This window comes from Phocoena phocoena, chromosome 16 (genome assembly GCF_963924675.1).
Source record: "Phocoena phocoena chromosome 16, mPhoPho1.1, whole genome shotgun sequence".
Taxonomy (NCBI): Eukaryota; Metazoa; Chordata; class Mammalia; order Artiodactyla; family Phocoenidae; genus Phocoena; species Phocoena phocoena.
In genome coordinates this window covers 29,973,016-30,000,432 of record NC_089234.1, presented here as the reverse complement: position 1 = coordinate 30,000,432, position 27,417 = coordinate 29,973,016, and the positions used below count along the sequence as shown (strand labels likewise).

The 27,417-nt window shown below is 49.6% G+C and overlaps 1 protein-coding gene across 1 annotated transcript; it reads left to right on the top strand.

Moving 5' to 3' along the window:
- Nucleotides 1-13,211: 13,211 nt before the first annotated feature.
- Nucleotides 13,212-24,862, top strand: GOLGA7B (golgin A7 family member B). Its single transcript, XM_065893875.1, has 5 exons — nt 13,212-13,223; nt 19,543-19,668; nt 23,327-23,479; nt 23,566-23,667; nt 24,761-24,862. Exons 1-5 carry the CDS (start codon nt 13,212-13,214, stop codon nt 24,860-24,862), a joined length of 495 nt encoding a protein of 164 aa, XP_065749947.1.
- Nucleotides 24,863-27,417: the final 2,555 nt, after the last annotated feature.

Below are 27,417 nucleotides of genomic sequence, written 5' to 3'. Positions count from 1 at the left end.
CAGTTGGTGGGGAGGGAAGGGGTGAATATGTAGGTGTGCTCAGGCAGTGGGGACAGACTTGGGGGCCATGCCTGGTAGGGGCTCTGAGATGAGGGACCAGGGCTGGGGAAGCCATAGGCTGCACCTCAGAGCTCGACCTACGTCCAGAAGAGGGATTCCCAGTTAATTACTGTGAAAGTCCCAAAGAGTATGAGGCCTCCCAAGAGCACAGTGGCCAAGTATTAATGTGCAGGACGCTTCTGAAGACAGACCTGGATTAGGGATGGGGTGGCAAGGAGGCATTCATTCATCTCCAGAGGGCACGCCTAGGGCCAGGCATTGCATTGCGCTGTTTCCAGCTCTCACACAACCCATACAAGAAGATACTCTTTGCCACAGTTTGCAGATGACGATAGCAAGGCCCAGATTAAATGATGTGCTCACGGATACACAGCTGGTGAGAGGCAGAGAAGGATTTGAACTCGGGTCCCGCTGATTCTAAAGCACACATCGTGCGCCTCCTCTTCTGAGGGAGCGTCATTCTCCTAAAGCGTGATGCACCCATCAGCCCAAGATTCTGCCAGTATCTACCCAAGGTCAGGGTACGAGCATGTAAGTTAACATGCATGAAGGAAATGTGATTTAGAATAAAACTTCCCTAGATAAATTCGAAATATCCTAGGATAACCCAATACAATGTCTGCAGGTTTTGAAACTGAGGTCTGCTTCGTTGCAGGACTGATTGCTGGGGAAATGGAGGCGAAGGCACGCTGGTCCCTGGCCTTGAGCTCACACGGTGCCTGGGAGGCCAGCTGCAGGATTTTTGCAACACCTGGTATTTCTGGGGAGGAGGGCATGACCTCTGTGCTGGAGGCAATCAGGGAGGTGGGGCTGCAGCTGTCTCTCAGAGCATGATGTGGAATTTGCATGGCTGTTAGGAGTGGGAAAAGAGAGTTCTGGTGGCGCAGTGGTTAAGAATCTGCCTGCCAATGCAGGGGATATGGGTTCGAGCCCTGGTCCGGGAAGATCCCATATACATGCTGTGGAGCAACTAAGCCTGTGCGCCACAACTACTGAGCCTGCACTCTAGAGCCTGAGAGCCACAACTACTGAGCCCGCATGCCACAACTACTGAAGCCCATGCTCCTAGAGCCCATGCTCTGCAGCAAGAGAAGCCCGCGCACCACAACAAAGAATAGCCCCTGCTCGCCGCAACTAGAGAAAGCCTGTGCTCAGCAACGAAGACCCAACGCAGCCAAAAATAAATACATTTATAAAAAAAAAAGAGAGAGAGTTCCAGGCAGCTGGAAGAGCACAGGCAAGAGGCTCAGAGGCCTGGAAGGGTGTGTGGAGTTGGGGAAACTGGGAGCAGCTCTATGGGGCTGGAGACGGGGGTAGGTAAGAAGTGGGGCTTTGAGAGACAGGGCTGGACAGGTGAGCGGGGCCAGACTGGGGAGGGCATGTGTCTGTGTGACTTTCTGACTTTGGCTGAGCCTGTCTCCTCAGATGTAAAATGGGAAAATTAAGGCCTTCTCTTGGTACAGGGTTGTTGTGAGATTTTAACTAGATAATGAAAATAAAATGGGTGGTACTGGGCCTGACACAGGTTCAGTAACTGGTGTTACTCTTGTGGTGGTTGTTGTTGATGACGATGATGGTAATAATAATAACTGGGCTTCCTAGTTCGCCTTTGGTCTATTCTTAACACAGCAGCAAGAGTAATGCTGTTAAAACTTGGCAGATCATGTCCCTCCTCTACTCACAAGACTCAGGGACTCCCCCAAAGCCACAGCCCTTGTACTAGTCTTCCAGCCCCTATATGACCTGACCTTCCCCTAACCTGTCTCCACACATGTCCGTCACTCTGCTTGAGCCAAACTGGCCTCTTTGCTATGCCTTGAATGTATCAAGTTACTCCTGCCCCAGGGCCTTTGCACTTGCTGCTTCTTTTTACTGGAATGCTTCTCCTCAGGTTTCCACAGGGCTCACTCCCTAGCCTCCTTTATGTCTTTACTCAAGTGTCACCTCCTCAGTGAGGTCTTTGGCTAAGCTGTCTGAAGTCACAGACTGTCTGTCTCCCCTCACCCACGCCAGCACTCCTCATCTCCCTTCCCTCCTTTATATCCCTTCTCTGTATTTATCACCTTCTAACATACTATGTATTTTTATTGTTTATTGTTTGTCACCCATTAGAATATACGCCTCATGAGGGCAGGGCTTTTTGTCTGTTTTGTGCCCTGCGGTATCCCAGCATCTAGCTCACAACTGGTGCCCGTTAATACATGTCATTTTTATATTATCATCTCTGGAGCATGGAGGGTGGGTTGGGGTAACCTTCCCCTGCTGGGTATGGCCAGCCCATGACTGGGGCCTCCGAGCTTGCCTTGCTTCTTTGGAAAGACATTTCCTCCCGTCCTTTCTGTCTCTTCAGCAGGAGCCCAGAAGCTGTAGGCTTCTAGCTGACAGCCTCATCCCTCTCTGCAGGCTTCCCCACTTATTTCAAAACACAGCCCCCTCCATTTGCTCTGGGGCTTCCTCTCTTCCAGGAAACTCAGTGAGCATGGGGGCGGGTGGATGGCTCATTTCAGAGGAATTTCCCTGGTTCCGCAAGCAGCCCAGTGCCTGGGAGCCCAGGAGCCTGCATGGCCTGATTTAGATCCTGGGAGCAGGGCTCCAGCTGCAGTCCTCACATCCAGCTGGAACCCCATTCTGAGGAGTTTGCAAAACCTCCTGCCCTTTGTGCATCCCCACTCCTTCTATATTACTGGGCTGAGTCCAAGCCTGGGAGGAAGGTACCATGGTCACTTGGTCACTCCACTGGGCCAGGCTTCTGTCTGGCTGTGGATCTCAGTGCAGAACTGGGGTCACAGGGCCAGAGGGGGCCACCTCCCCTGGTCCTTCCAGCTTTCTCTTTCTGCCCGACCACAGGGCCCCTGATGAGGTACCCCCGAGGGAATCCCTGCTCATTGTGTTGGGGGTATTCTTCTGACAGTGACTTCAGTTTCACAGAAACCTCTTCCAGATTCCAATTTCCCTTGGCTTTGTGTGTAAAATGACTCTGATGAGGGAGAGAAATCTAGACATATATGAGTAGCTGTAAGACAGGAGAATTTACATATCTCAGGTGTCAGGCCTAGGAGAGCCCTTAGGGTCATGAGGCCCTCCCTCCTTTTTTAAATGACGAAGAGCCCGAGGTCCCTAGAAGGACTGTGAGCTGTCAAATGTCACACAGCTGGAGGACACTGAGCTGGGACTCAAAGCTGGGCTTCCTGACTCCTCATCCAGTGCTCTTTCCACCAGCCAGGACACTGGGACTGGAATCTAGTCTCTGACCACAGAGCCTGTGCAAGCAGCCATCACTCCACACTGCCATCAGATGGCCTCTTCCCCTCTAACACCTGACCCCAGCCTTCTATAATGAGGCCATCATGCTTGTAGAGGCTCCTGGGCTTGGCTTAAGATGGGCTTATGCTGTTAGGGTGGCACCCCACTCCTTTCATTAGAAAAATGCTGCCAACTGCAGAGCTTTCACTGGGAGGAAGGGGTTCCTGCCACTGAGCCTAAAATCCCCAGGGATTCCTTTGATTCCGTTTCACATAATCACACTCTCTCATGTCACCGGCAGTGCCTCCCTTGTAGGCCTTCACCCCCTTAAGGTCTTGCATGTAATGAACCTATTCCACTTAGCTTGGCAAAGTCCAGAATGTGGGTCTTTTCATCTGTTATAATTAATCCATTTCCCCTGTTCCTGCATTGTTTCAGATATTTCATCTCTGAATATCCTCCAGTTTCAGAGTATCTTTCTGGAACAGTGGATGCCAAGAACCCAATGCCAAGAACCTAATTCCACAATCGGGAAAGATCTCATTAGAAACAGACAGAGGCAGGGGCGTCCCCACTGGGCAAGAGTTGGACCCAGGCTGCCAGTAACAGGACCATCTGGAAGGTCTTCCCTCCTCCCTTCCTGGACACCCAGGGCTGCCCAGATACCAGTCTGAAGGCAGAGGGGGCTTCCCAAATGCCCTCCTGGGCACAGAGGATGGATGGAGCCCTCTCTGAGCAGGGACATAGGTTTGAGTCCGTCTCCATGTCTCCTCTCTCAGCCTCCTCTCACCACCCTGGTCCAGCTTTTTAGTCATTCATCAGACATTTATTAAGCACCTGCTACATGCCAGGCCTAGGGCTAGGCACTGGGGATACTATGGTAAACAAGAGGCACGTCATCCCTACCCTCAAGAAGCTTATGTTCTAGTGCATTGGAGTGACAATAAATAAGCAAAGCGACAGATAGATGTGAACAGGTGAAGTGCAAGGAGGCCAAGTGCAGAGTCCAGGGAAGGAGAGTAAGAGGGGCCACCTGGAGTGGATGGTCCAGGAGGGCCTCTGAGCGGGAGCACTGAAGCTGAGACCTGAAGGTGGGAAGGACCCTGCAAAGGAAAGATGTGGGAAGGTGGGTTTCTGGAAGAAAGGACAGGATGTGCAAAGTTCCACGCAGGAAAGACCCAGCGAAGGGGAGAGATGGATGGATGGCCAGCGTGGCATGAGCTGAGGTTGGAGGGGTGAGGCAACCGAGACCTGGAGGGCTTTACGCATTATTGCAAGTACCTGCCTTTCCCACGGACTCACTGTGTGACCTGAGCATGTAGCTTAACGTAGTTAAGCCTATGCCTTCTCTTTGGTGGGATGGAACTAGTAACTCTCCCTGTACAAACTTCTAGGAGGCTTTGATGAAATCCATGGAAAACAGCAGTGCCTGGTACTGGCACTGGTTCTCCATATGGGGAGCAATTCTTATTCTTATTTTCACCCCTAGTTCCTCAAGGAAAAACATCTCAACCCCTTGGCTCTTTTCCCATCCTACCTCTGTCCTCAATCCCTTCTCCTCTCAACTGTGGGACTCTCCCCATTCCAGCAGACACTCAGACAGAACTGATCAGACTTCAGCCTTAACAAGCCCACTTGTCTGAGCTCTGCATGTTCTAAATGCTGATGGGAGGGGAGGGGCTTCTGCCCTCATTGTGGGCTGGCTCACATCCCTTCATCTCCCCTTGATTCTCTGTTCTTTCCGATCTTTAAATTGTTTTAATTAATTAGTCAGCAGGCACAACAAGAATATTTCTGGAATATGTGTAAAGTATAAAGAATAAGAGTACAGCGAACACCTGTGTACTCACCCCTCAATTTAAGGATAAGAACGCTGCCTTCCCATATGCAGTCTCCCTTCCCTGCCCTGGAGCTAAACCACCTTCTGGAATTTTGTGTATATCTTTTTTTTTTCTTTTCTTAATGGTTTGCTGCTTATGTTTATAGACCTAAGTAATGTTGTTTTAGTTTTTGCATGTTTTGGAACTTTATATACATGGAACGACACTGTAGATATATATATTTTTAAATTGGGGTAGAGTTGCTTTACAATGTTGTGTTAGTTTCCACTGTACAGTGGAGTTCCCTGTGCTATACAGCAGGTTCTTATTAGTTATCTATTTTATACATATTAGTGTATACATGTCAATCCCAATCTCCCAATTCATCACACCACCACCACCGCCACCACTTTCCCCCCTTGGTGTCCATATGTTTGTTCTCTACATCAGTGTCTCTATTTCTGCCCTGCAAACTGGTCCATCTGTACCATTTTTCTAGTTTCCACATATATGCATTAATATACAATATTTGTTTTTCTCTTTCTGACTTACTTCACTCTGTATGACAGTCTCTAGATGCATCCACATCTCTACAAATGACCCAATTTCATTCCTTTCTATGGCTGAGTAATATTCCATTGTATATATGTACCACATCTTATTTATCCATTTGTCTGTCGATGAGCATTTAGGCTGCTTCCATGACCTGGCTATTATAAATAGTGCTGCAATGAACTTTGGGGTGCATGTGTCTTCTTGAATTATGGTTTTCTCAGGGTATATGTCCAGTAGTGGGATTGCTGGGTCATATGGTAATTCAATTTTTAGTTTTTTAAGGAACCTCCATACTGTTCTCCATAGTGGCTGTATCAATTTACATTCCCACCAACAGAGCAAGAGGGTTCCCTTTCCTCCACACGCTCTCCAGCATTTGTTGTTTGTAGATTTTCTGATGATGCCCATTCTAACTGGTGTGAGGTGATACCTCATTGTAGTTTTGATTTGCACTTCTCTAATAATTAGTGATGTTGAGCATTCTTTCATGTGTTTGTTGGCAGTCTTTATGTCTCCTTTGGAGAAATGTCTATTTAGGTCTTCTGCCCACTTTTGGATTGGGTTGTTTATTTTTTTAATATTGAGCTGCATGAGCTGTTTATATATTTTGGAGATTAATCCTTTGCCCGTTATTTCGTTTGTAAATATTTTCTCCCATTCTGAGGGTTGTCTTTTCGTCTTGTTTGTAGTCTCCTTTGCTGTGCAAAAGCTTTTAAGTTTCAGTAGGTCCCATTTGTTTAATTTTGTTTTTATTTGCATTACTCTAGGAGGTGGATCAAAAAAGATCTTGCTGTGATTTATGTCAAAGAGTGTTCTTCCTATGTTTTCCTTTAAGATTTTATAGTGTCCGGTCTTACATTTAGGTCTTTAATCCATTTTGAGTTTATTTTTGTGTATGGTGTGAGGGAGTGTTCTAATTTCATTCTTTTACATGTAGCTGTCCAGTTTTCCCAGCACCACTTATTGAAGAGACTCTCTTTTCTCCATTGTATATCCTTGCCTCCTTTGTCATAGATTAGTTGACCATAGGTGCGTGGGTTTGTCTCTGGGCTTTCTATCTTGTTCCATTGATCTGTGTTTCTGTTTTTGTGCCAGTACCATATTGTCTCGATTACTGTAGCTTTGTAGTATGGTCTGAAGACAGGGAGTCTGATTCCTCCAGCTCTGTTTTTCCCCTCACGACTGCTTTGGCTATTCAGGGTCTTTTGTGTCTCCATATAAATTTTAAGATTTTTTGTTCCAGTTCTGTAAAAAATGCCATTGGTAATTTGATAGGGATAGCATTGAATCTGTAGATTGCTTTTTGTAGTATAGTCATTTCACAATATTGATTCTTCCAATCCAAGAACATGGTATATCTCTCCATCTGTTGGTATCATCTTTAATTCTTTCATCAGTGTCTTATAGTTTTCTGAGTACAGGTCTTTTACCTCCTTAGGTAGGTTTATTCCTAGGTATTTTATTCTTTTTGTTGCAATGGTAAATGGGGATGTTTCCTTAATTCCTCTTTCAGACTTTTCATCATTAGTGTATAAGAATGCAAGAGATTTCTGTGCATTAATTTTGTATCCTGCAACTTTACCAAATTCATTAATTAGCTCTAGTAGTTTTCTGGTGGCATCTTTAGAATTCTCTATGTATAGTATCATGTCATCTGCAAACAGTGACAGTTTTACTTCTTCTTTTCCAATTTGTATTCCTTTTCTTTCTTTTTCTTCTCTGATTGCCGTGGCTTGGACTTCCAAAACTATGTTGAATAATAGTGGTGAGAGTGGACATCCTTGTCTTGTTCCTGATCTTAGAGGAAATGCTTTCAGTTTTTCACCATTGAGAATGATGTTTGCTGTGGGTTTGTCGTATATGGCCTTTATTATGTTGAGGTAGGTTCCCTCTATGCCCATTTTCTGGAGAGTTTTTTTTATCGTAAATGGGTGTTGAATTTTGTCAAAAGCTTTTTCTGCATCTGTTGACATGATCATATGGTTTTTATTCTTCAGTTTGTTAATATGGTTTATCACATTGATTGATTTATGTATATTGAAGAATCCTTGCATCCCTGGGATAAATCCTACTTGATCATGGTGTTTGATCCTTTTAATGTGTTGTTGGATTCTGTTTGCTAGTATTTTGTGGAGGTGTTTTGCATCTATATTCATCAGTGATATTGGTCTGTAATTTTCTTTTTGTGTAGTATCTTTGTCTGGTTTTGGTGTCAGGGTGATGGTGGCCTCATAGAATGAGTTTGAGAGTGTTCCTTCCTCTGCAATTTTTGGAAGAGTTTGAGAAGGATGGGGGTTAGCTCTTCTCTAAATGTTTGATAGAATTCACCTGTGAAGCCATCTGGTCCTGGGCTTTTGTTTGTTGGAAGATTTTTAATCACAGTTTTAATTTCATTACTTGTGATTGGTCTGTTCATATTTTCTGTTTCTTCCTGGTTCATTCTTGGAAGGTTATACCTTTCTAAAAATTTGTCCCTAGAGGGACATGTCCCTCTAGGTGGTCACAAAGCACTGAGCTGATCTCCCTGTGCTATGCAGCTGCTTCCCACTAGCTATTTATTTTACATTTGTTAGTGTATATATGTCAATGCTACTCTCTCACTTCGTCCCAGCTTACCCTTCCCCCTCTCCGTGTCCTCAGGTCCATTCTCTACGTCTGCATCTTTATTCCTGTCCTGCCCCTAGTTCATGAGAACCATTTTTTTTTAAGATTCCATATATATGCGTTAGCATACAGTATTTGTTTTTCTCTTTCTGACTTACTTCACTCTGTATGACAGACTCTAGGTCCATCCACCTCATTACAAATAACTCAGTTTCGTTCCTTTTTATGGCTGAGTAATATTGCATTGTATATATGTGCCACATCTTCTTTATCCATTCATCTGTTGATGGACATTTAAGTTGCTTCCATGTCCCGGCTATTGTAAATAGAGCTGCAATGAACATTGTGGTACATGTCTCTTTTTGAATTATGGTTTTCTCAGGGTATATATATATGCCCAGTAGTGGGATTGCTGGGTCATATGGTAACACTATTTTTAGTTTTTTAAGGAACTTCCATACTGTTCTCCATAGTGGCTGTATCAATTTACATCAGGATCAGTTCTTAAACATTTTTTTCTAGCTATAGTCACTTCTTAGATAATTTCATCTAGACCCATGGTTTTAAATACCATTCACATACTGATGACTCCTGAAGTTATATTTCCAGCCCTCTACCTCTCCCCTGAACCCCAACTTCCTACTCTACTAAGGTGTATAACGTGCATATCAAACTTCCAACTTAAATCAGCTAAGCACATGCAAACTCTGTATTCCCCATTCCTACTCAGCCCTTAGTCTTCCTCCCTCAGTAAATAGCAACTCCTTTCTTCCAGTGGCTGAGACTTCAAAACTCGGAATCATCTTTAACTCTCTTTCATGCTGCAACCTCAATCTATCTACAGGTCCTTTCAGCGTTACCTCCAAGTTGTATCTAGAGTCTGGCCACTTCTCACCCCACTGCTCCTACCCTAATCTAAGCCACCACCGTATCTTGCCTGGACAACTCTAACAGCCTCCTAACTGGCTTCACTGCTTCTATCCTTGCCCCCCTGCCAACCCTCGCATCCAGAGTAATCTTCTAAAAACTGCAATTAGATAATACCACGCTTCTACTCTAAATCTTGTAAGGCTTGCCATCTCACTTTCTTAGTGGAATCCAAAAGCCTTATGAGGGCCTACACGTCATATAAAACCTGGCTCCTGCTACCTTTCTGATTTCAGCTCCCATCTCTCTTCCCCTGGCCCACTCCAGTCTAGCTAAACTGGTCTCCCTGCTATTCTTTGAACACGCCAAGCCCGCTCCTTTCTCGGAGCCCTTGTAGTCTGTCCTCTAAGCTTCGTCACTCTTCCCTCAGATACCTGCATGTTAAATTCTCCCACTTCCTTCAGGCCTCTGCCCAAATTTCACCTTAACAAAAAAACTTGCCCTGACTATTTTTTTCTGAAATACCCCCTCCCCCCGTCTCTCTCTCTCATTACCACGCTTTACTTTACTTCTTAGTGATGATTACAACTTGACATATTTTATACTATTTGCTAATCCGTTATTGATTATTACCCCACTAATATACGTTCAATAAGAACAAAGTCTTTGTGCATTTAGTCGTTGCTGTATCCCAAGCTCCTAGAAAAGTGCCTGATACATAGTAGGTGTTTAACAAATATACATAGAATGAACGGATTGGTTGAATGCACTCATCCAGATGTCTTGGCTTCAAGTGAAGAGTGGTTTCCAGATGGTTGTCTAATTAATATGATCAAAACCACGTGTGAGGAACTGGGAGCGGTGTACATGGAGATCATCAGATGTGCATTTATTTATTACCAGAGACCACCATGGGATCCACAGATATTTTCAGGTTGCTCCTTGGTGCCAAATCATTTGCCGAACTATAAGGTGAAAAGAAAATCTGCCTTTAACTTCTTTGGCATGTCATTATCCTTGGGGACTCAGTGTGTTTATCTGTGAAATGGGCAGCTGGAGATGTGGGTCTATTCTGCCAATTTATAGTCTACAGTGTGCTGGAGGGAGGCGGTTCAGCTGGGAGGATGAACCACACACGCTCTGGAGCTTGACTGCCGGTGCCTGAGTCCTGCCTCTGTTCCTCACAGGCCGCACGACCTTAGTTAACTCACTCAGTTTCCTCATTGGTAAAGTGGGAATAATAAAAGGATAATAATAGCCTTTAGTTCAAAGAGTAATTGTGAGTCTTATATAAGATAATACATGTAGAGCATGTAGGATATGGTCTGGCACACAGGTGCTCAATAAATGTTAGCTATTAAAAATGAGATGTTCTGGGGGAAGTTCTGAGGGGTCATTGCTATTAATGTGTTTTAAGGGCAATAAGCTATCCTAGAATATCAGATGATATGGAATCTTTAAAAGTGTGATAATAGGTTTTGCTAAGATGTATGTGGGTCATTGGCTTGGAGGAAAAGGGAACATACATTCCTGGCTCTCTACTCTGCATTGTGTGTAGCTCTGGCTATGAAACCCTAAAAGATGGACCAAACTATCTTTGGGTTGTGATCAAGCATGAGAAATTTCCACCCTGAGGAAAAATATTTGAAGGTTGCAAAGTGAATGCTGGATTTGGTAGCCCAATGATGACGATAGTGAAAAAGACACTTAAGGGAAGCTGTGAAAAATCTGGTATGACCAAATATATCTATAGCAAGAAAATGAAGAGCATTGAGCAAAAGTCACGTGGAAGGAAAACCTGAGGAATACCACTATACATGAATGTAAATACTGCTTATAAGAAATCTGAAGAATCTTATAAAAGCCAGCTCTGTGGAGATTCCCCCAAGAGCAGGTTGGAGAAATAATGAGCATATCAAGCCTATCAGAGACCAGGGTGGCTGTATTTTGTGCTGGAAAACAATATTTCCATAAGGCCAGCAAGTTGATGTCTCTGAGTGAGAAAACTTGGAAGACTGTAGGTAAGCCAGGACCAGGATATTAAGCATGAGAGTGGGAGCTTTCCTGTCAACAGTTTTGATCATGTGAAACAAAATGGTGGCATCAAAATAGAAACTTCTCTCCTTTTAAAGCTATAGATAAAATTTGAAAATACATATCTATAGGTTTATAGATAAAATATGGACTTTTCTGCTTCTGTGGACCATACATATGAGAAGATGTGCAACACTAAAGAAAAGTCTTTCAACATGCTGTGGCTAGTATGAGTATCATCTCTGTGGCTATCTTCGGTAACACTGATAATTTCCAGTAAATCTTGTGTTTGCAATAATGAAAAAAATGTGATAATAGTATTGTGATTAGGTAGAAGAATGCCCTTATTCTTAGGAGATACGTGGTGAAGTATTTAAGAATAAACCCTCACAATGTCTGTCACTTACTTTCTAATAATCTAGCCAAATATATCTCTATGTTTCTGTATCTATCTATCAAGCAAATGTGACAAAATGTTAACAACTGTTGAAGCTAGGTGGATAGTATGGTTTATTGTACTATTCTTTCAATGTTTCTGTATGTTTGAAATTTTCACAATAAAAGGTCGAGGAAAAGAAAGAACCCTAGAAATAGTCTAGTGAAGTCCAACACTCATTTTACAGAAAGAAGGTCAGGTGTGAAGTATTTACCTAAGGTCACGCTGCCTGAGGCAGGACCCAGGTCTGCTGGCTGCCCATGGCTCCCTGTGTGTGGGTTGCCGCTGTTGACCCTTAGGCAGCTGTGAGCTGCAGAGGAACATACCCATCTTCCCCTCAGAGACCAAGGGGTGTACGGGTGTGTGAAAGGGCACCTGTGTTGGTATTTCCTTTTTGTTTATTAAGCATACAGACAGGTCATCTGGTAGAAAGGTGTGATGTCGAAAATGTGAAAGAGGCACCAGAGCCAGACCTGCCATCCTTAGAGAGTGGGCATCCCCATTTGACACCATCTGCTTGTGGTTTTTAATTGGTGATGGTGGTGTGTATGTCAACTCTGGGATTTCAGAGGAGAGAGGGAAGAGTAAGGGTTGGGGGCAGGGCCAGGAAAAGCAGCAAGGAGAGGCTGGCTTCAGTTCTGGAGCTCCCTGAAAGAAGGGACCCCAGGGTATCTCTGGGGATGAAACAAGGGTACATATTTAAAGAAAGGAGATGATTCTCTGCGGTCTGCAGCAGCCTCCTCTAGCTAATAGGGTTCAAGGCAGTGAAAAGGAGAGAGGGGAGAGGAGGGAGCGTCCATGCAAGCCTCGAGAGGGGGCCACAAAGAAACAGAAGAGAAAGAAGAGGAAAAAAACGCAGACGAGGCAGCCTGGGCCACGATGGGGGAGGGGTTGGGAAGAAGGGCGTTGGAAAGGTAAAGAGCCCGCACCTGGGGGCCTGCGAACGAGTCGAGGACCCTCAGCCATGGCAGGCTAGAGTGTCTTGCCCCAGAACGGTCCTGCCTCTCTCTCCTCCGAGTCTGCAAGTCCCTGGAGGCCTCGGTAGCGAGCGCCGAGGTCCTGGCTCTCTTACTAGGGGGAGGCGCAGGCAGGAGAGGCGGGGCCTCCGGGCCGGGCAGGAGCGGAGCTTCTGGCTGCGGGCGGGGCTCCTCTCCGGCGGGCGGGCGCCGGAGTCCGGGGCCGCCGCTTCTCCCACCCGATCTGCCGAGGCGCCTGGCCCCTCCTCCCCGCCACCCCCCACCCCCCGCCGCCCCCACGCCCGCCGCCCCTGTTAAAGATAAACCGGGACGCTGCCTGCAGGAGCAGCGGCAACCAGCGATCGGGCCCGGAAGAGCCTCGGCTGAGGCTTCGCCTCTCCGGCACGGCGCCCTTATCAGCACCGCGGAGAGCACAGTGACCGTCTCCAGGACCTAGGCGCCCGCCCGCCCAGCAGCCCACGGGCGCACGGGTCTGCGGCGTCCGCATCAGCACCGTGGACAGCGCCCCGGGCCCCATCTCTTTGCCGCCAGCCCACCTGCTCCCGGAGTCAGCACGGCGGACAACCCCCCTCGACGGGCCCCGCAGCTGTTCGGAGCTGTCAGCGCCCCCGGAACATGGCCACTGAGGTAGGGAGCGAGCACCGGCCCGCAGGCAGTGCCCGGCTGCTGTGGGAAGAGATCCCAGCTAGGGGCGGGGAAGGAAGACGGAGGGTGGGGTAGGATGGGATGGGGTGGTTTCCCGGATCGGGTCCGCAGGGAAGGCGTGGGGGAGGGGCGAAGTGGCCGGGGGGAAGAGAGGGGCTCCTCACTGGAGCTCATTTCACCCCTGGCGTGTCAATCTTCCCCATCGGAGTCCCGAAGCTGTCCGCACCACTTGTTGGCACTAGTGCCAGGGTTGCTCCCGGGACCTCAGCTGGGGTTTCCCCTTCCCATGGACTGAAAGTCCTGAAACCACTTCCCTAGAGGCTTGGAGACGAGCCTGAACCAGTTTTAGGGGAGAGAAGGCGGCTGGCTGCTGTTGCTACGTGGTGCAGCCATCCAGCTTCTGAGCCCAAAAGCCTGGCTAAGAGATGACAGACCTGCCTTCACATCTGCATTTCCTCCCCGGCGGCAGGGGGACAGGAGGGGACAAAGAATCCTCAGGTCAAAACCCCAAATGGTTGGTTTTAGTGAGCTGCCTGCACCAGTTCAATTTTGCATATTACCCTTTCTTGCTTCTTCACCCCTTTTGAGTTTCCTGTACCAGAAGACTGCATTTCCCTTGTGTCTGATGGGAGGAGCTGCCTTCTTCAGGGTGTGCCTATACCTGTGTCACCTTCAAGGGACTCGAAAGTTGAACCAGGGACCTATTGACTGAGGGCAGGATCTATGTGCATTGCTTAAGAGATCAGGAATTACCTCCTCTACCCCCTCATTTCACAAGGGAAATGGAGCTCTTAATATTCCCACTTCATAAGTGGTAAAGCTAATACATGAAGGGGAGGACCTATTTAACACTCACACAGCGTGTCAGCAGCAGAGCTGAAAGTTTCTTCTTTGAATTTTGGAGTGGAACCCAGGACACCAGATTTCCCCAGTTCTAATGTTGACTTTTTTGGTGGTGTCTCCCCATTGCCAACCCAGCTGGAACACAAGCCAGGGGGACAGCAAAGGCTTTTGAATGATCCTGTGCAGTGCCTCTGGGCATCGTGCGGAGCAGCGTGACATCAGTACCAAGTGTTACTGTTGTTATTCTGCTGTCGTCGCCACCCCAGAACGAGGTGCAGTTGCTTGGCATCACTCGGCTTTCTGACAAGGCACAGGGTTAGCTAGGAGAGCTCGTCCCTCAGGACCCTGTGAGGGGACAAGCCCTGTGCAGACCCATGGAGCTTGGTTTCTAGGGTGGAGGAAGGCAGAGTGCTCAGAAAGTGCCAGAGATACTGAGAAGAGGAGGAAGAACAAAGGAGAAATGGCCAAGGAGCTGGTCATGTTCCAGACAGGGCTGGCAGACTGCAGCGGAGAGGCTGCTGGTGTTGGACAGGAAGGGGAGACTTCAGCCACGTGGGGACAGTTGGGCCAGCAGTGTGGGCAGGAAAGGTGGCCACATCTGTGATGAGGCCCATTTGTCCCGGCAAATCTCCCTCTCAGGTCTGCTAGGGTTCACAGATTCTAACCAGCAGGCTTACATCTCTAGGTCGAGGCAGTGTTTCCGGGAGGCTGCTGTTAGCCTGCTGTTAGCTCTGCTCATAATGTTCTGTGAATATAGCATTTTCCTGTATACAAAGCACTATCACATGAGTGATCTCCTTTGAGCCTTAGAGCAACCCTGTGAAGTAGGCGAGGATAGTGTCATTATCCCCAATTAACAGATGAGACAACCGAGGCTCAGAAGCTTGCCTAATCCCTGCGAAGGAGCCAAGGAAGGCATCATTATCCCATTTTACAGATGATGCAACCGGAGTGCTGAGACTTATCCAAGAAAATATGGCTAAAAAGTGACAGGGCCAGGACTAGAACTTGAGTCTTCTGCCTCCCTGGCCAGTGCTTTGTTTGCTGCATCCAGGTGTATCCAATTAGCCAACTGTGTTGCCCAGTAGAGAGTAGAGGACTAGGAGTCCTGATATAAGACTTTGATGGGGGAAGGATGCAAAGGAGTTCTGGAAGGGCTGGAGTATGGGGATGCAGCTACCCTGACTGGCCTGGCTGGTTCAGCTTGAGGGCAGAGGGATGGAGGAGTGCCCACAGGGTTGAGGGGCTGAGGACAAATATTGCCCATTTCCCAATTTGGCCTTGGGTGGACTCTGATGGCAGCACAGAGGGAGGAAGCCTTAGCTCTGCCAAGGCACAGGACGTTCACGTTATCTGGGCTGCAGAGCGAGTCATTTTCCCCAAGCTGTTTTTACTGTTAGGACTGTGTTAAGATTACCAGGAAAAACCTGTTGGGAGAAGGAAAACCTCATGCCAAGCTCCTGTGGCCATTCTCTTAGGATTTTGAATGGGAGGTCCTCAGCTCCAGCAGAAAGTGTTTTGAGAGGAGGAGAGGGGAGAGAGGGAGGGAAGAAGAGACAGAGGGAGAGAATTGAGAAAGATTGGATATCCCTGGATGGAAGGCATGGAAACTGGATATTTTCTACTCCTTAATTTCTGTTTAGGAGTTAGCATTAGGGGAGGGGTGTGTGTGAGGACCTCAGAGGAGGGATGAAGCCTCCTGAGCCATACACTGACCTCATTTGGAAAACTATAATGAGCCCATTTCCTGTGTGACAAACCTCTGCGAATGTGTGTCATGGGAGCAGGGTCTGCCCTGGAAACCAGTCCAGATGGCCAAGGACAACTGGGAAATGCTTGGCTGGGAGGGGCTTGTCCAAGTGGTGGAGTTTGGCCCCTCAGAGATTTTTAAATGCACCCAAGTAGCGTTAGCCAAGAAAGGCATTGGAGGTTTGATCTCTGAGGCATGAAATTAACAAGCAGCTGACAATGCGCTGGGCTGGGGCTCTGGTGCAGCCTGAGGAGGAGGCCCTGCGCCTGGGTTTCCATCCTGAGCCCGGCTCGGCTGCCTGTGACTCAGGATCCTCACTCCCCAGCCAGGGAGGATGGTGTCGGCTCATCAGCGGAACCTTCTGATTCTTGAGTTGAGTCTCAAAAACGTCCTCTGGAATTCGTTGGTTTTTAACGAGCATGGAGATGTGGGCCAGATGGGGCCTCCTGTTTGTCTTGGTGCGACCTGCCTGGGGGTGCTCATCTGCCCTCCAGTGCTCGCTGCTTCCCGCCTCTGCCAAGTTGACTCTGTCAAGTGTACAGACCCTAAATGTGAGACCTGGGATGCCCACTCTCCTGGCAGCCTCCTTTTCCCTGCCATGCAGTTCAAAAATTGGTGTCAGCAGATCTCACCACTGATTTTCTCTTTCTTCCTCATGCAGGGCCTCTTGGTCCTGTCCTGACTCAGCTGCCAGCAGCTGGCGGATGGTGATGGGAGAGAGGGGAGGGTTGAGGAAGGTGAGAAGTAAGAGGCAGGAGACCCTGCCTTGCCTTAGATCCTACTAACTACAGATGCGTTAGAGTCTTAGAGTCTGTGTGCTCTAAGTAGATCTGGGAAACTAGGGCTCTGGTATACAAAATGTGTCTGATACCATCCTCTAGCACCTCCTCGAGACCCCACAGACACTCTCCAGGGAGGGAAGAAGATCCCTAGTCATCTAGAGCCAGGACAGTGTTCTAAGGCTCAGGATATTGTTGGGTTTGGAAAGCATGTTGACCCCTCCCACTCTGGCTACTTGAGAACACATTGATAAAAGCCAAAAGGAAATGGGACTGTACTCTGTAAGGTAGCCCCCTAAAATCTTAATGGTGTAATAAAATAGAGGTTTATTTCCTGCTCAGTAAAGTCCCAGCCCGGCGTTCCTTATCAGTAGGTGGCTCTCCTCTAGGCAGTGATCCAGGGACCCAGGCTCTCTTCAGCTTGTGGTTCCACTGTCTTCAACACATGGCTCTCTTGGTTTCTGTGGGAGGGGAGAAAAATCACAGAGGAGTGGTGGTCTTTATGAGCCAAGCCTATACGTGACATTCATCACTTCCATTTGCATTCCGTTCAGTCATATGGCCACACCTAATTGAAAGGGAGGCTGGGAATTAATCTAGCTGTGTGACCAAGAGGAAGAAGTGGCTGTAGTCAACAGCTAGGCAGTCACTAGAGACGTATACCTTCATGGTAGCACACAGTATGTGTGCATCAGTCACAGACAAAGGAGGATATTGGAGGGGAAGAAGCTGAGCCCATTTCAGAATGGCTGAAGCACTGTTCTTTCCTTTTCTTTCCATTCTCACCATTATTTTTCTTAAGTTAGACCCACTTTAATGTTCCCCTGGACTACTACAAAGATAGTCATCCCTCCACCTGGCTCCCTACCCCAGTCATGCCCACTTCCCATGCACCACTCACGAAGCTACCAGAATGATCCTTCTGGGGCTAGGGCAGTCCATCCTCAAGATTGACAGGCTCATGTAGGTTGGTTTAGAAGGTCGGAGGAAGGTCACAGCCCCTTCCTTTTCCTTTGAAAATACAACTGTATGAAACCTTAACCAGACAGAGCAGACACACTGATGAATAACATTTTTATATTACCAAAGCATTTTTTATTTTTCAAAGCTATCATAGGATCCTACTAAATGTCAAGGGGACTCCTTCAATTAAAACCTTGATTGGGGGAATCAAGGACTATAGGAGCCCTTATCCAGTATTTCATCCAATTACAATATAGGATCACACTCTTACATAGAGCAAAATTCACTGGGATTTAAGAAAGTCTTGTTAGCACCATCCCAGGACCTTGATCTACCTGTCATCTGATCCTACTACCACACTGAAAACCTTTCTCTCTTTACTTATTCTTCCCCCAGCTCTTAAGCAATTTAAGTATCTTCCATCTTAAACCCTCCGCTCCAGTAGGAACTTGTCAAGCTCTTTGTGATCTAACCCTTGCCTTCTCTACACTCTCATCGTCTACTGCTCTTATCTGCTCTGCAAACCAACCTCAGTCTTGCTGAAATCTGCCTCCAGTCATTGGAGTAGACCTTGTTCTCTGCTGTCTCCGTTAACTTTGCACAAGCTCCTCCCTCTGGGTTGCCTTTTCTTCCCTCCCTCACCACCCCCCCCCCCCCCCCCCCCCGCCACCGCTGGTAGCTCCTTTATGACTCCACACAGACTTCAGGGAGCCTTTTCTGAGTAAGCGTTTCTGGGGGAGATGCTACTTCTCCGCAGCATTTATCAGTCTGATTCATTGTATATTTACTTGTCTTCCTCCCTGGAGCTCACAGACTGTCTTTTGCTCAGCATCCCCAGAGCCTGGCAATAGTAGGGACTCAATAAATGAAAGCTGAGTGACTGAATGGATTCACCTTAATTACACAGGATGAACTGGCTGTGTTCACTCTGCCTTTGGGGCTTGGGCTCCACGTGGTTCCAATGTCTGGAATATTTCACCCAGTGGGAAGCTTGTCTCAAATGTGGGTGATGGAGGCTGGAAGTGGAAGAAAGAGGCCCAGTTCTTCCGTGGAATTGAGCCCACTTCTCTGAAATGCTAGAGTCTGTGTCAATGTCAAGTTTGCAGGTGTGGACAAGGAACAGAAGTCACCCCACTCCTTCCTACAAGGGCAGGAGATTTCTTCATTTTCTGGCCTCAGCCCACTTTATCCACAATTTTCTCTGGGAAATTTGGATGTCTATGGGCCCCTTCTTTCCTGTGATGAGATGTGCTGGACGTGGAAACAATCTGTGGTGTCTCTGACTTAAGCCATAACCTGGCCTGAACCCGTCTCCCTCTGAGTTCATGGGTGCATCGCATCTTCCTCTGCCCCACAAGCAACCCTGTCAGCTCTACTAGGTGGGATGGGTCCGAGGCATCAGTCTTGTCCAGTGCTGGGGTCCCCAAGCCATAGCCTGACAAGCTGTGAACATTTGATACTTGCTGAATGAATGAAAGAGTGAAAGACCCCACCATGCATGTGTGTGTGTGTGTGTGTGTGTGTGTGTGTGTGTGTGTGTGTGTGTGAGAGAGAGAGAGCGAGAGAGAGAGAGCGAGCGAGAGAGAGAGAGAGAGAGAGAGAGAGAGAGAGAGAGAAAGAGAGAGAGGATCTGGGCTAGCCACCAGGAAGTGTTTTCCTCTCGTTAAAATTTGTTCCTGGCTCTGTTGGTGGTTCCAGAAACTCTCACTTTGGCTCAGCTTTGGCTCTGCTTTAGGATTTTTCTAGATCTTTCTGGGATAGCTAGAGGCATCTTCTGGAGTAAACTCAACAAGCCTGCTTCCCGCAACCTTCCTTGAACATTTGTGGGGTGGACAAGTTGTCCTGGTTTGCTGGGAACTTTCCTGACTTTAGCAATGAAAAGCCCACACGCCAATAAACCCTTCAGTCTTGGACAAACGTAGAAGGATGATCACCTTGAGTGCGTGTCTCCTGAACGTCTCCCCAGGTCCACAATCTGCAGGAGCTCCGGCGAAGTGCCTCGCTGGCCACCAAGGTCTTTATCCAGAGAGACTACAGCGATGGGACCATCTGTCAGTTCCAGACCAAATTCCCCCCAGAGCTGGACAGCCGGGTAAGGATGTCTTTTCCTAAAGTTGGATCATAGACTATGATGGAACTGAGGGGCTTATTAGAATACGTATATTTTTCCGAGAAAAAAATAGTATAGGAAACAACTTGCTCAGCCGCTTCAGGTGGAAGAACTAAATAATGTCCTTAACACTGTCTTGCTGTCACCTTCTAGGAAGTTAGAGCTGAAACACCTCAGAGATTTTCTAGTTCAGTGGCTCTCAAATTTCAGAGAATCACCTAGAGAGCTTGTCAAACAAATGCAAATTCCTGGGTCTTACTGGAATTTGCTTATTGGATGATACTAGGTGTCATCAGAGATGCTGACTCAGTTGCAGGACTGGGTTCAGGAATCTCTTTTTAGAAACACTTCTCAACCCCAGCTGCACATTAGAATTTCCTGGGGAGCTTAAAAAAATCCCAATGCCCAGCCCACACCCAAGATCAATTAAACCAGAGTGTCTGGGACTGGGGCCCAGGCATCAGCATTGCTTTAAATTTCCCTGGGTGGTTCCACTGTGCGTCCGGGGCAGAGGATCTTAATTTTTAATGAGGAATCCCCAGGTGATGTGGAACTGGGTGGTTCACAGATCCCACTTTGAGAATCTCTGGTCTCCTGGTACAATGATCCTCATGCTGGGCTGCCCGTTAGAATCACCTGGGAGCTTTTGAGGAAACCTTGCAGGGCGTCAGCTTGGGTAGAATAGGACAGTGGTAGTCTTTGCTGCTTGGGACCACCCTCTCGCTTCTCAGACCATTTGAATCAGAATCTCCTGGAGGTGAGACCTGAGTATGCCTATGTTTCAAAAGCTGCTCAGGTGATTTTAGTGTGTACCACAACTGAGAACAACTAAGCCCTTGAACCAAAACAGGCAACGTCAACGTCCCCTGGAAACACAGAATCTCAGGCTCCACCCTGGATCTACTGACTCAGAATTTGCATTTTAACCAGATCCTGAAGTTATTCATATGTGCATAAATGTTTGGGAAGCATTGCGTTAGTTCATCCTCTCATTTAAGAGAGGAAACTCAGGGCCAGGAAGAGGAAGTGACGTGCCAAACTGACTGAGGGCCGAAAGGGCCTTGGTGTCCGACTCTCTGCTTTTTCACAGGACTCCTGTTTCCTTGGTGGGTACAGATATAGATAAAACTGGGTGCCTGGGTGATCAGAGTCTTCGCAGGGAGAGCTTAGAGCCCTGGAGGAAGGGCTGGAGGGTGCTTTTCCTTCCTTCTCCCCACCTCGGACGGAGGCGAGAGCCTGATGCTCCATCACAGGGTCTGCCGGTGGCATCAGAGGCCGTCAACCGAGGGCTCTGCCCACAGCCTCCCGCTCCAACTCAGCTACTTGGTTGTTTCATGGACCACTGGCCCCTTGCAAGGCATCAGCTTCTTCTGCTGAGTTTTGCTCCTGGTCCTGGGTGTATGTAGCCCTCACCCCAGACCCCCTTAGAACTGGCCTGGGGTTGGGGGAGGGCAGAAGAAGGACCATGACCTTTCATTCAGCAGCCCAGGCAGATTTGAATGAGTTTGGGAGGGTGGGGCAGGGGTGGCCTTTGCTGATCTGACCCCTAAACAGCTTTTGGGGAGCCATGTAGATCTCCTCATCTTAGCATGCCTGTCCTTTGGCGCGGGGGTGATCCCTGAGATACAGCAGCAGGGCTTGGGTCCCAGACAGGATGGACATAATTATCTCTATATGTTCACTCCAGATCTTTATAGAAGTAGTGGCTGGGAACCCCAAAGCTTCTGACTATTTGGGGGGAGAGCTTTTGTTCTAGACAGGAATGGGAGGTCCCTAATTTTATGTGATGGGCAGTTCTGGTCCTGTAGGGGTGAGAGGGGGAGGGGGGTGCTTAAAGAATGTAAAAAATGGGATGAGAGACACTCTGATACCTACTGAGTTTGGAGCATGACCTTCCACTCCAGGCTCCAGTGGAGGGCTGCATGGTGAAGGGCACAGACTCGGGTCAGAGCTGTGTAAACTTGGCCAAGTTCATGCAGCTTTCAGCAAGTATTTATTAGGCGCCTGCAATGTATTGGGCACTGGAGATGTAGGAGTGAACACATGGACCTTATTTTCTATTAGAGGATACAAAAAAATTTAAAAAGCAACAAGAAAATATGTAGGTGGTAGCAAATACTGGAAATATAAGAGAGGAGGTCAAGTACAAATGGGGAGCTGGGCAGAGGACGCGGGGTGCTGTCAGATAAGGCGAGACCTAAGCGGAAGTAAGGGAAGAGCCAGGGCAGGGGGTGTCTGGGGAAAAGTACTGCAGCTGAGGACACAGGCCCAAAGGACCTGTGGCATTTTCAGGAAGCAGTGGGCAGTCGGTGTGGCTGGAGTCAAGAGAACAAGAGATGGGATCAGAGGAGTTGCAGGGCCGGGCCCTGGAGGGCCTCACAGGCATGTAAGGACTCCTTGCATTTTACTTGGAGAGAGATGGGGAGACTTGGGAAGCTCTTGATCAGAGTTATGACATGATCTGACTTTAACAGTCTCCCTTGACAGGGCTGGGGGCAGGGAGACCACTTAAAGAGGTCAGAGATGATGGTGGTCTGGACCACAGAGCAGAGCTTCCATCAGGCTTCCCCTGTAAAACGGGGGTGGGAGTCGTACTTCTCTGATAGGACTGTTATGAGGGTTAAATGAAAGAATACATAAAAAGTGCCCGGCACAGAGAGCGTGCCTAGTGAATATTAGCTATTATGGTTTTGGATGCAGGCAGGATAGCTTCTCAGTTGTCCAGATGCATGGGGCTGTCCTGTTCTGGGTGACCTGTTTTCTTTTTTAAGTAATTAATTTTTGGCTGCGTTGGGTCTTTGTTGATGCGTGTGGGCTTTCTCTAGTTGCAGCGAGCGGGGGCTACTCTTCGTTGTGGTGCCCGGTCTTCTCGTTGCGGTGGCTTCTCTTGTTGCGGAGCACGGGCTCTAGGCGCGAGGGCTTCAGTAGTTCTGGCACGTGGGCCCAGTAGTTGTGGCTCGCGGGTTCTAGAGCGCAGGCTCAGTAGTTGTGGCGCATGGGCTCAGTTGCTCTGTGGCATGTGGGATCTTCCCGGACCGGGGCTCGAACCCGTGTCCCCTGCATTGGCAGGCGGATTCTCAACCACTGCGCCAAGAGGGAAGTCCCCTGGGTGACCTCTTAACTGGGAGGAAGTGCCTCCTCCTGGAAAGACACTCCTGAGGTCTTACCCAATCAGTCTCATGTTCTCCAAATGTGGAGAGCCCCTACTAATCAGGTCCTGAGCCCTCTCACAGCCACCACAATGGTGTGTGTGTGTGTGTGTGTGTGTGTGTGTGTGTGTGTGTGTGGCAAAGTCACTGGAATTCCTGCCTGATCCACTGCAGAAAATGTTCACATCTTGGATTTCATGGGAATTTTCTGTTTCCAAGGGAGGTCAAGTAGTCATTCTTACTCCCATTTTACAGATGTGGAAACTGAGGTGAGAGTGGTTAAGTCATCAGTCCAAGGTCACACAGCTAGCTGATGGCCAAGTCTGGACTGGACCCCAGGTCTCCTGACTCCCTGTGTGGCGCTCCATGTGCTCCTGCAGCCTCGCCGGTCTTCCCTGTGTGCCGCCAACCCCAACGCTGGTGCGGGCCCACCACTGCCACCTCCAGGGAGGCTGACCTGGGCCTGGCTCCCTGTCCCTCTCTCCCTCCAGATCGAGCGGCAGCTCTTTGAGGAGACTGTGAAGACCCTCAACAGCTTCTACGCAGAGGCGGAGAAGATTGGGGGCAGCTCTTACCTCGAGGGCTGCCTGGCCTGTGCCACGGCCTACTTCATCTTCCTCTGCATGGAGACCCACTATGAGAAGGTGGTTCCTTCCCCCACAGCCCCGCATCCCTTCCCCCAGGGCTCCTGTGCTCCACCCTCATCCTCAACCGGTCCCTGTCCTTGCAGGTCCTCAAGAAGATCTCCCGATACATCCAGGAGCAAAACGAGAAGGTCTTTGCCCCCCGAGGTCTCCTGCTCACAGACCCCGTGGAGCGTGGGATGAGGGTTGTATCCTTTCCGGCTGTTCCGTGCGAGGGCACAGAGCTGCCGGCCAGTGGGCCCCTGGTGAGGCTGCTGGGAGATGGGACCACCTTCGGGGCCTCTGTTCAGGGAGTTCCCAGGGTTCCCCACACCCCTGGTCATTGGCCCCTGCCTCCACCCCAAGTTAGTGCTGTTTATGCATTTTAGGCTTCGCTTTTATTGAGCTGCATTTAATCAGTGCTTAATATATGCCAGATATCATAGTAAGTGCTGTGAAAATATGAGTCCATGTACTTCTCATAAGACCCCTATAAAGTGGCTAACTCTTCTTATTGCCTTTGTAGCTGACCCTGGCTCAGGGCCGCCCAGCTGGTGGCCACCAGAGCCAGGATCTGAGCTCAGGCCCACTCGTCAATGCTCTCGCATGTAACCCTCATTGAAGCCCGTTCAATGAGCAGGTCCTGTTGTTGCCCTTTCACAGATGAGAAAAGTGAGGTCTCGGTGGGAGGCTGGCGTTCCAGAGGGTTATAGGTCTGCTCACTCCACCTGGTCAAGGTGTACATACATCCTGCCCCCCAGTCAGCAGCAGAGGGTAGAATTGTTTAAAAATAACTTTTACTGGAAAACTGACAGGAAAAGAGTAAAGAAAATGCAAATCCCAGAATCTCATGCTTACAAAGCCCAGGGACAGCCTCTTCTCGTCTTTGCGACTTTACTATGTGCCAGGCATTGTGCATTACATGTTTTATTTCATTTAATCCTTGCAGTAACCCCAAGATTCTATTATTATCCCCATTTTACAGATGAGATGGGTGAGCTGAGATCTGAACTCAGGACACCCAAGTCCTCACACTTCCTGTGCAGTACCACCCCCTCTTGGGCACATCCCCAGCCTGGGACACGGCGATTAGACGCACTAGAATGCAAGCTCCTGGTCTTGGCTGTGGGCAGGAGCATCTGAGCTGAGTGAGCGCAGGTGCGAGGAGGGGCTCGGGTCTGGCTCCCCGGGCCTCTGAGTCCTTCCTGTCTGGGAACCAGCACCAGCTCTGCCTCCCGCTTCCCTGCTGGCCTCTATCAGCCAGTTCCTGTCCGCTTGCATCCCTCCTTAACGCCGCCCCAGATCGAGATCTCCATCTACGAGGACCGGTGCAGCAGTGGCAGCTCCAGCAGTGGCAGTAGCAGTGGCAGCGGCAGCAGCAGCGGCGGGGCGGGTGGCCGGTGACTGGCCGAGAGTCCCTGCAGGGAGGTGTACGACTGGACTGAGGGCCCTGCAGACCTGCGGCGGCTACGCTACCAGAGCACCCGCTTCTGAGTCGTTCTCTGGGCCCACCCTGCTGCCCAGGGCAGGAGGGAGGGTGACCCGCCCAGTGTTGCCTGCGGGCCATCAACGGCGCCCCCTGCCCCTCGCCCCCTGGCAGGACGGTCCACTTCCTGACCTGGCTCTTACCCTACGGGGCTGGTCTGGGTCACACAGAGGCAGGTTTTCCAGGGGGAGGCTGGGGTGAGGACAACACAATTTGGACAGCCCCTCTCTTCTGCAGCTCCCCTCCCAACACCCCAGAAGAGGATCCAGGTCTGTCGCGTAGAGAATTCCCATCCTGCACGATTCCTCACCCCAAATCCCGCATCCACCAGGACTCCCTCCATCAGGGCCCTGCTCCCCACGGCCGTCTCCCAGTGTCCGCTCTTTCTGATGCCACCACGGGGCCTCTGCCTGTCTGTGACCCTGCCTCCACCGAATTCAAGGTCTGGGGAGACAGGAGTGGTCAGCCTATGGGCGCTGCAGTGGGGAGCTCTTCAGCCCCCTCCTGACCTCTTCTAGACTCATGGTGTCCCTGTCCTCCACCCAGAGCCTGGAGGTCATCTTAGCCTTGCCAAGAAGCGTCCAAGTCCTGCGACTTCGCAGGCCACCAGGTGCAGGTGGTGGGGCACATGGCCTGGGGCTCTGGGAGGTTATATGGGGGTCTAGAGAAATGCCTCATGGAGAGATGTAGCCTTGGGGGGTTTAACCGCCAGAACTGGAGCCAACTTCCTGAGATTAGAACCTGCACGTGTGTGAGAATGAGTGTGTGTGCACGCAGGCACATGTGTAAGTGCACATATGTGAGTGCACTATGCATGATGCACCTGTGTGCACTGTGTGTGAGGGCAGGTGTGTGCATGAGTGCATGGTGAGTGCACTTGTGTGAGTGTGTGTACACATGCGTGTGTGCATGTATGTGAGTGCACTTGTACGTTCCCCTTGGCTGCTGGGCCAATGACCCCCTCTGCATCCTGTCTTATCTTCGTGCACCACGGTCTGGCTGCTTCTCTGTGTGGGTCCAGCCTGTCCCCCTGTAAATAAATGTCCTAATGTCCCTTGCCCCTTGCCTGGGCTGCCAGGTGGCTCTTCTTCCTGGCCTCTCCCCTACCTGCAAGGTTCTCCCCACCTTCTGACTGTACTGTGTACATTCTGACAAAAAAGAAGTTGGGGTTCTAGAAGAACAGAGCCAACCTTCCAGGGCCTTCCGTGCCCCCCTCTCAGTCCCTCATGACAAGGCAACGGGGCCATGGACACTGCATATTCAGCCCGCCCAGGCTCTGGGGCTCCCTAAGGCTGTGTAAGTGAGGCTTCTTTGGAAGGTCAAAGGAGCTGCTAACCCGCAGGGGAAAAGGCAAATTCCTTTCTTGAAAGGAAAGAGGGGTGTCCAGCCAATGAGGCCCTGGCTGCCGACACCCAGCAGCCCCATCCTGGTGCCTGAAGATGGACAGAAGGAGACTGCCTGCCTCAGCTGGCAGGAGGTGCTAGAGTGGATATGAAAGACCAGCTAGCCAGGTAGCTCTCTGGAACTAAAGAGGGGTCTGGTTTTCTTTTGGATGCAGGAGCAGCGTGTAGGAAAGTTCCAGAGAGCTGGAGAGGGCAGCCCAGCCCCTGAACCTAAGTGGGTGCCGGTCCAAGGATGCCCCGGGTGAGCTTGCAGCCCACTGGGCTCCAGCACAGCCCCTACCCCTATACCCACCCTGGCCCACCGTATGGCTGGGGCTGACCTGTGCGTCTCCTGTGGGAGGGCTGGGCGTAGGCGATGTGGTGGCCTTTTGCTTTATTATTTCTTTTTCCAATAAAAGGCCTTGCCTAGCTTGAGGCTCTGTGCTGCTTCTCTCCCCCACGGTGGTGGGAGGCCAGATCTGTGCCCCAGGACCATGGCGAGGAGGCAGGGCTGAGTGTGCTCCTGAAGAGGCGGTGCCCTGACACGGGCAGGACGGTCCCTGTCTTCTTGGAGCTTGCAGTCTAGTGGGAGGCAGACACTCTGCATCCCTAATCTGGAGGCTTTATGAGGCCCTGGGATCCTTACGTGGGGGGAACAGGTTAGACTGAAAGCCAGGTCAAAATCAAGTCACGGGGCTTCCCTGGTGGTGCAGTGGTTGAGAGTCCGCCTGCCCATGCAGGGGACACGGGTTCGTGCCCTGGTCAGGGAGGATCCCACATGCCGCGGAGCGGCTGGGCCCGTGAACCATGGCCGCTGAGCCTGCGCGTCCGGAGCCTGTGCTCCGCAATGGGAGAGGCCACGATGGTGAGAGGCCCGTGTACCGCCAAAAAAAAAAAAAATCAAGTCATGGATTAATTAGATAAATACCCATTTCTTGAGCTCATATCTGTTCGGGGTTGGATCACACAGGTCACTCGGTTCTAAAGAAAAGTATGTGGGTGTTGGAACCTAGTAGAGTTGTGTCTTAGCCCAGGCTCCGGACGTGCAGGCTCAGCGGCCACGGCTCACGGGCCCAGCCTCTCCGCGGCAC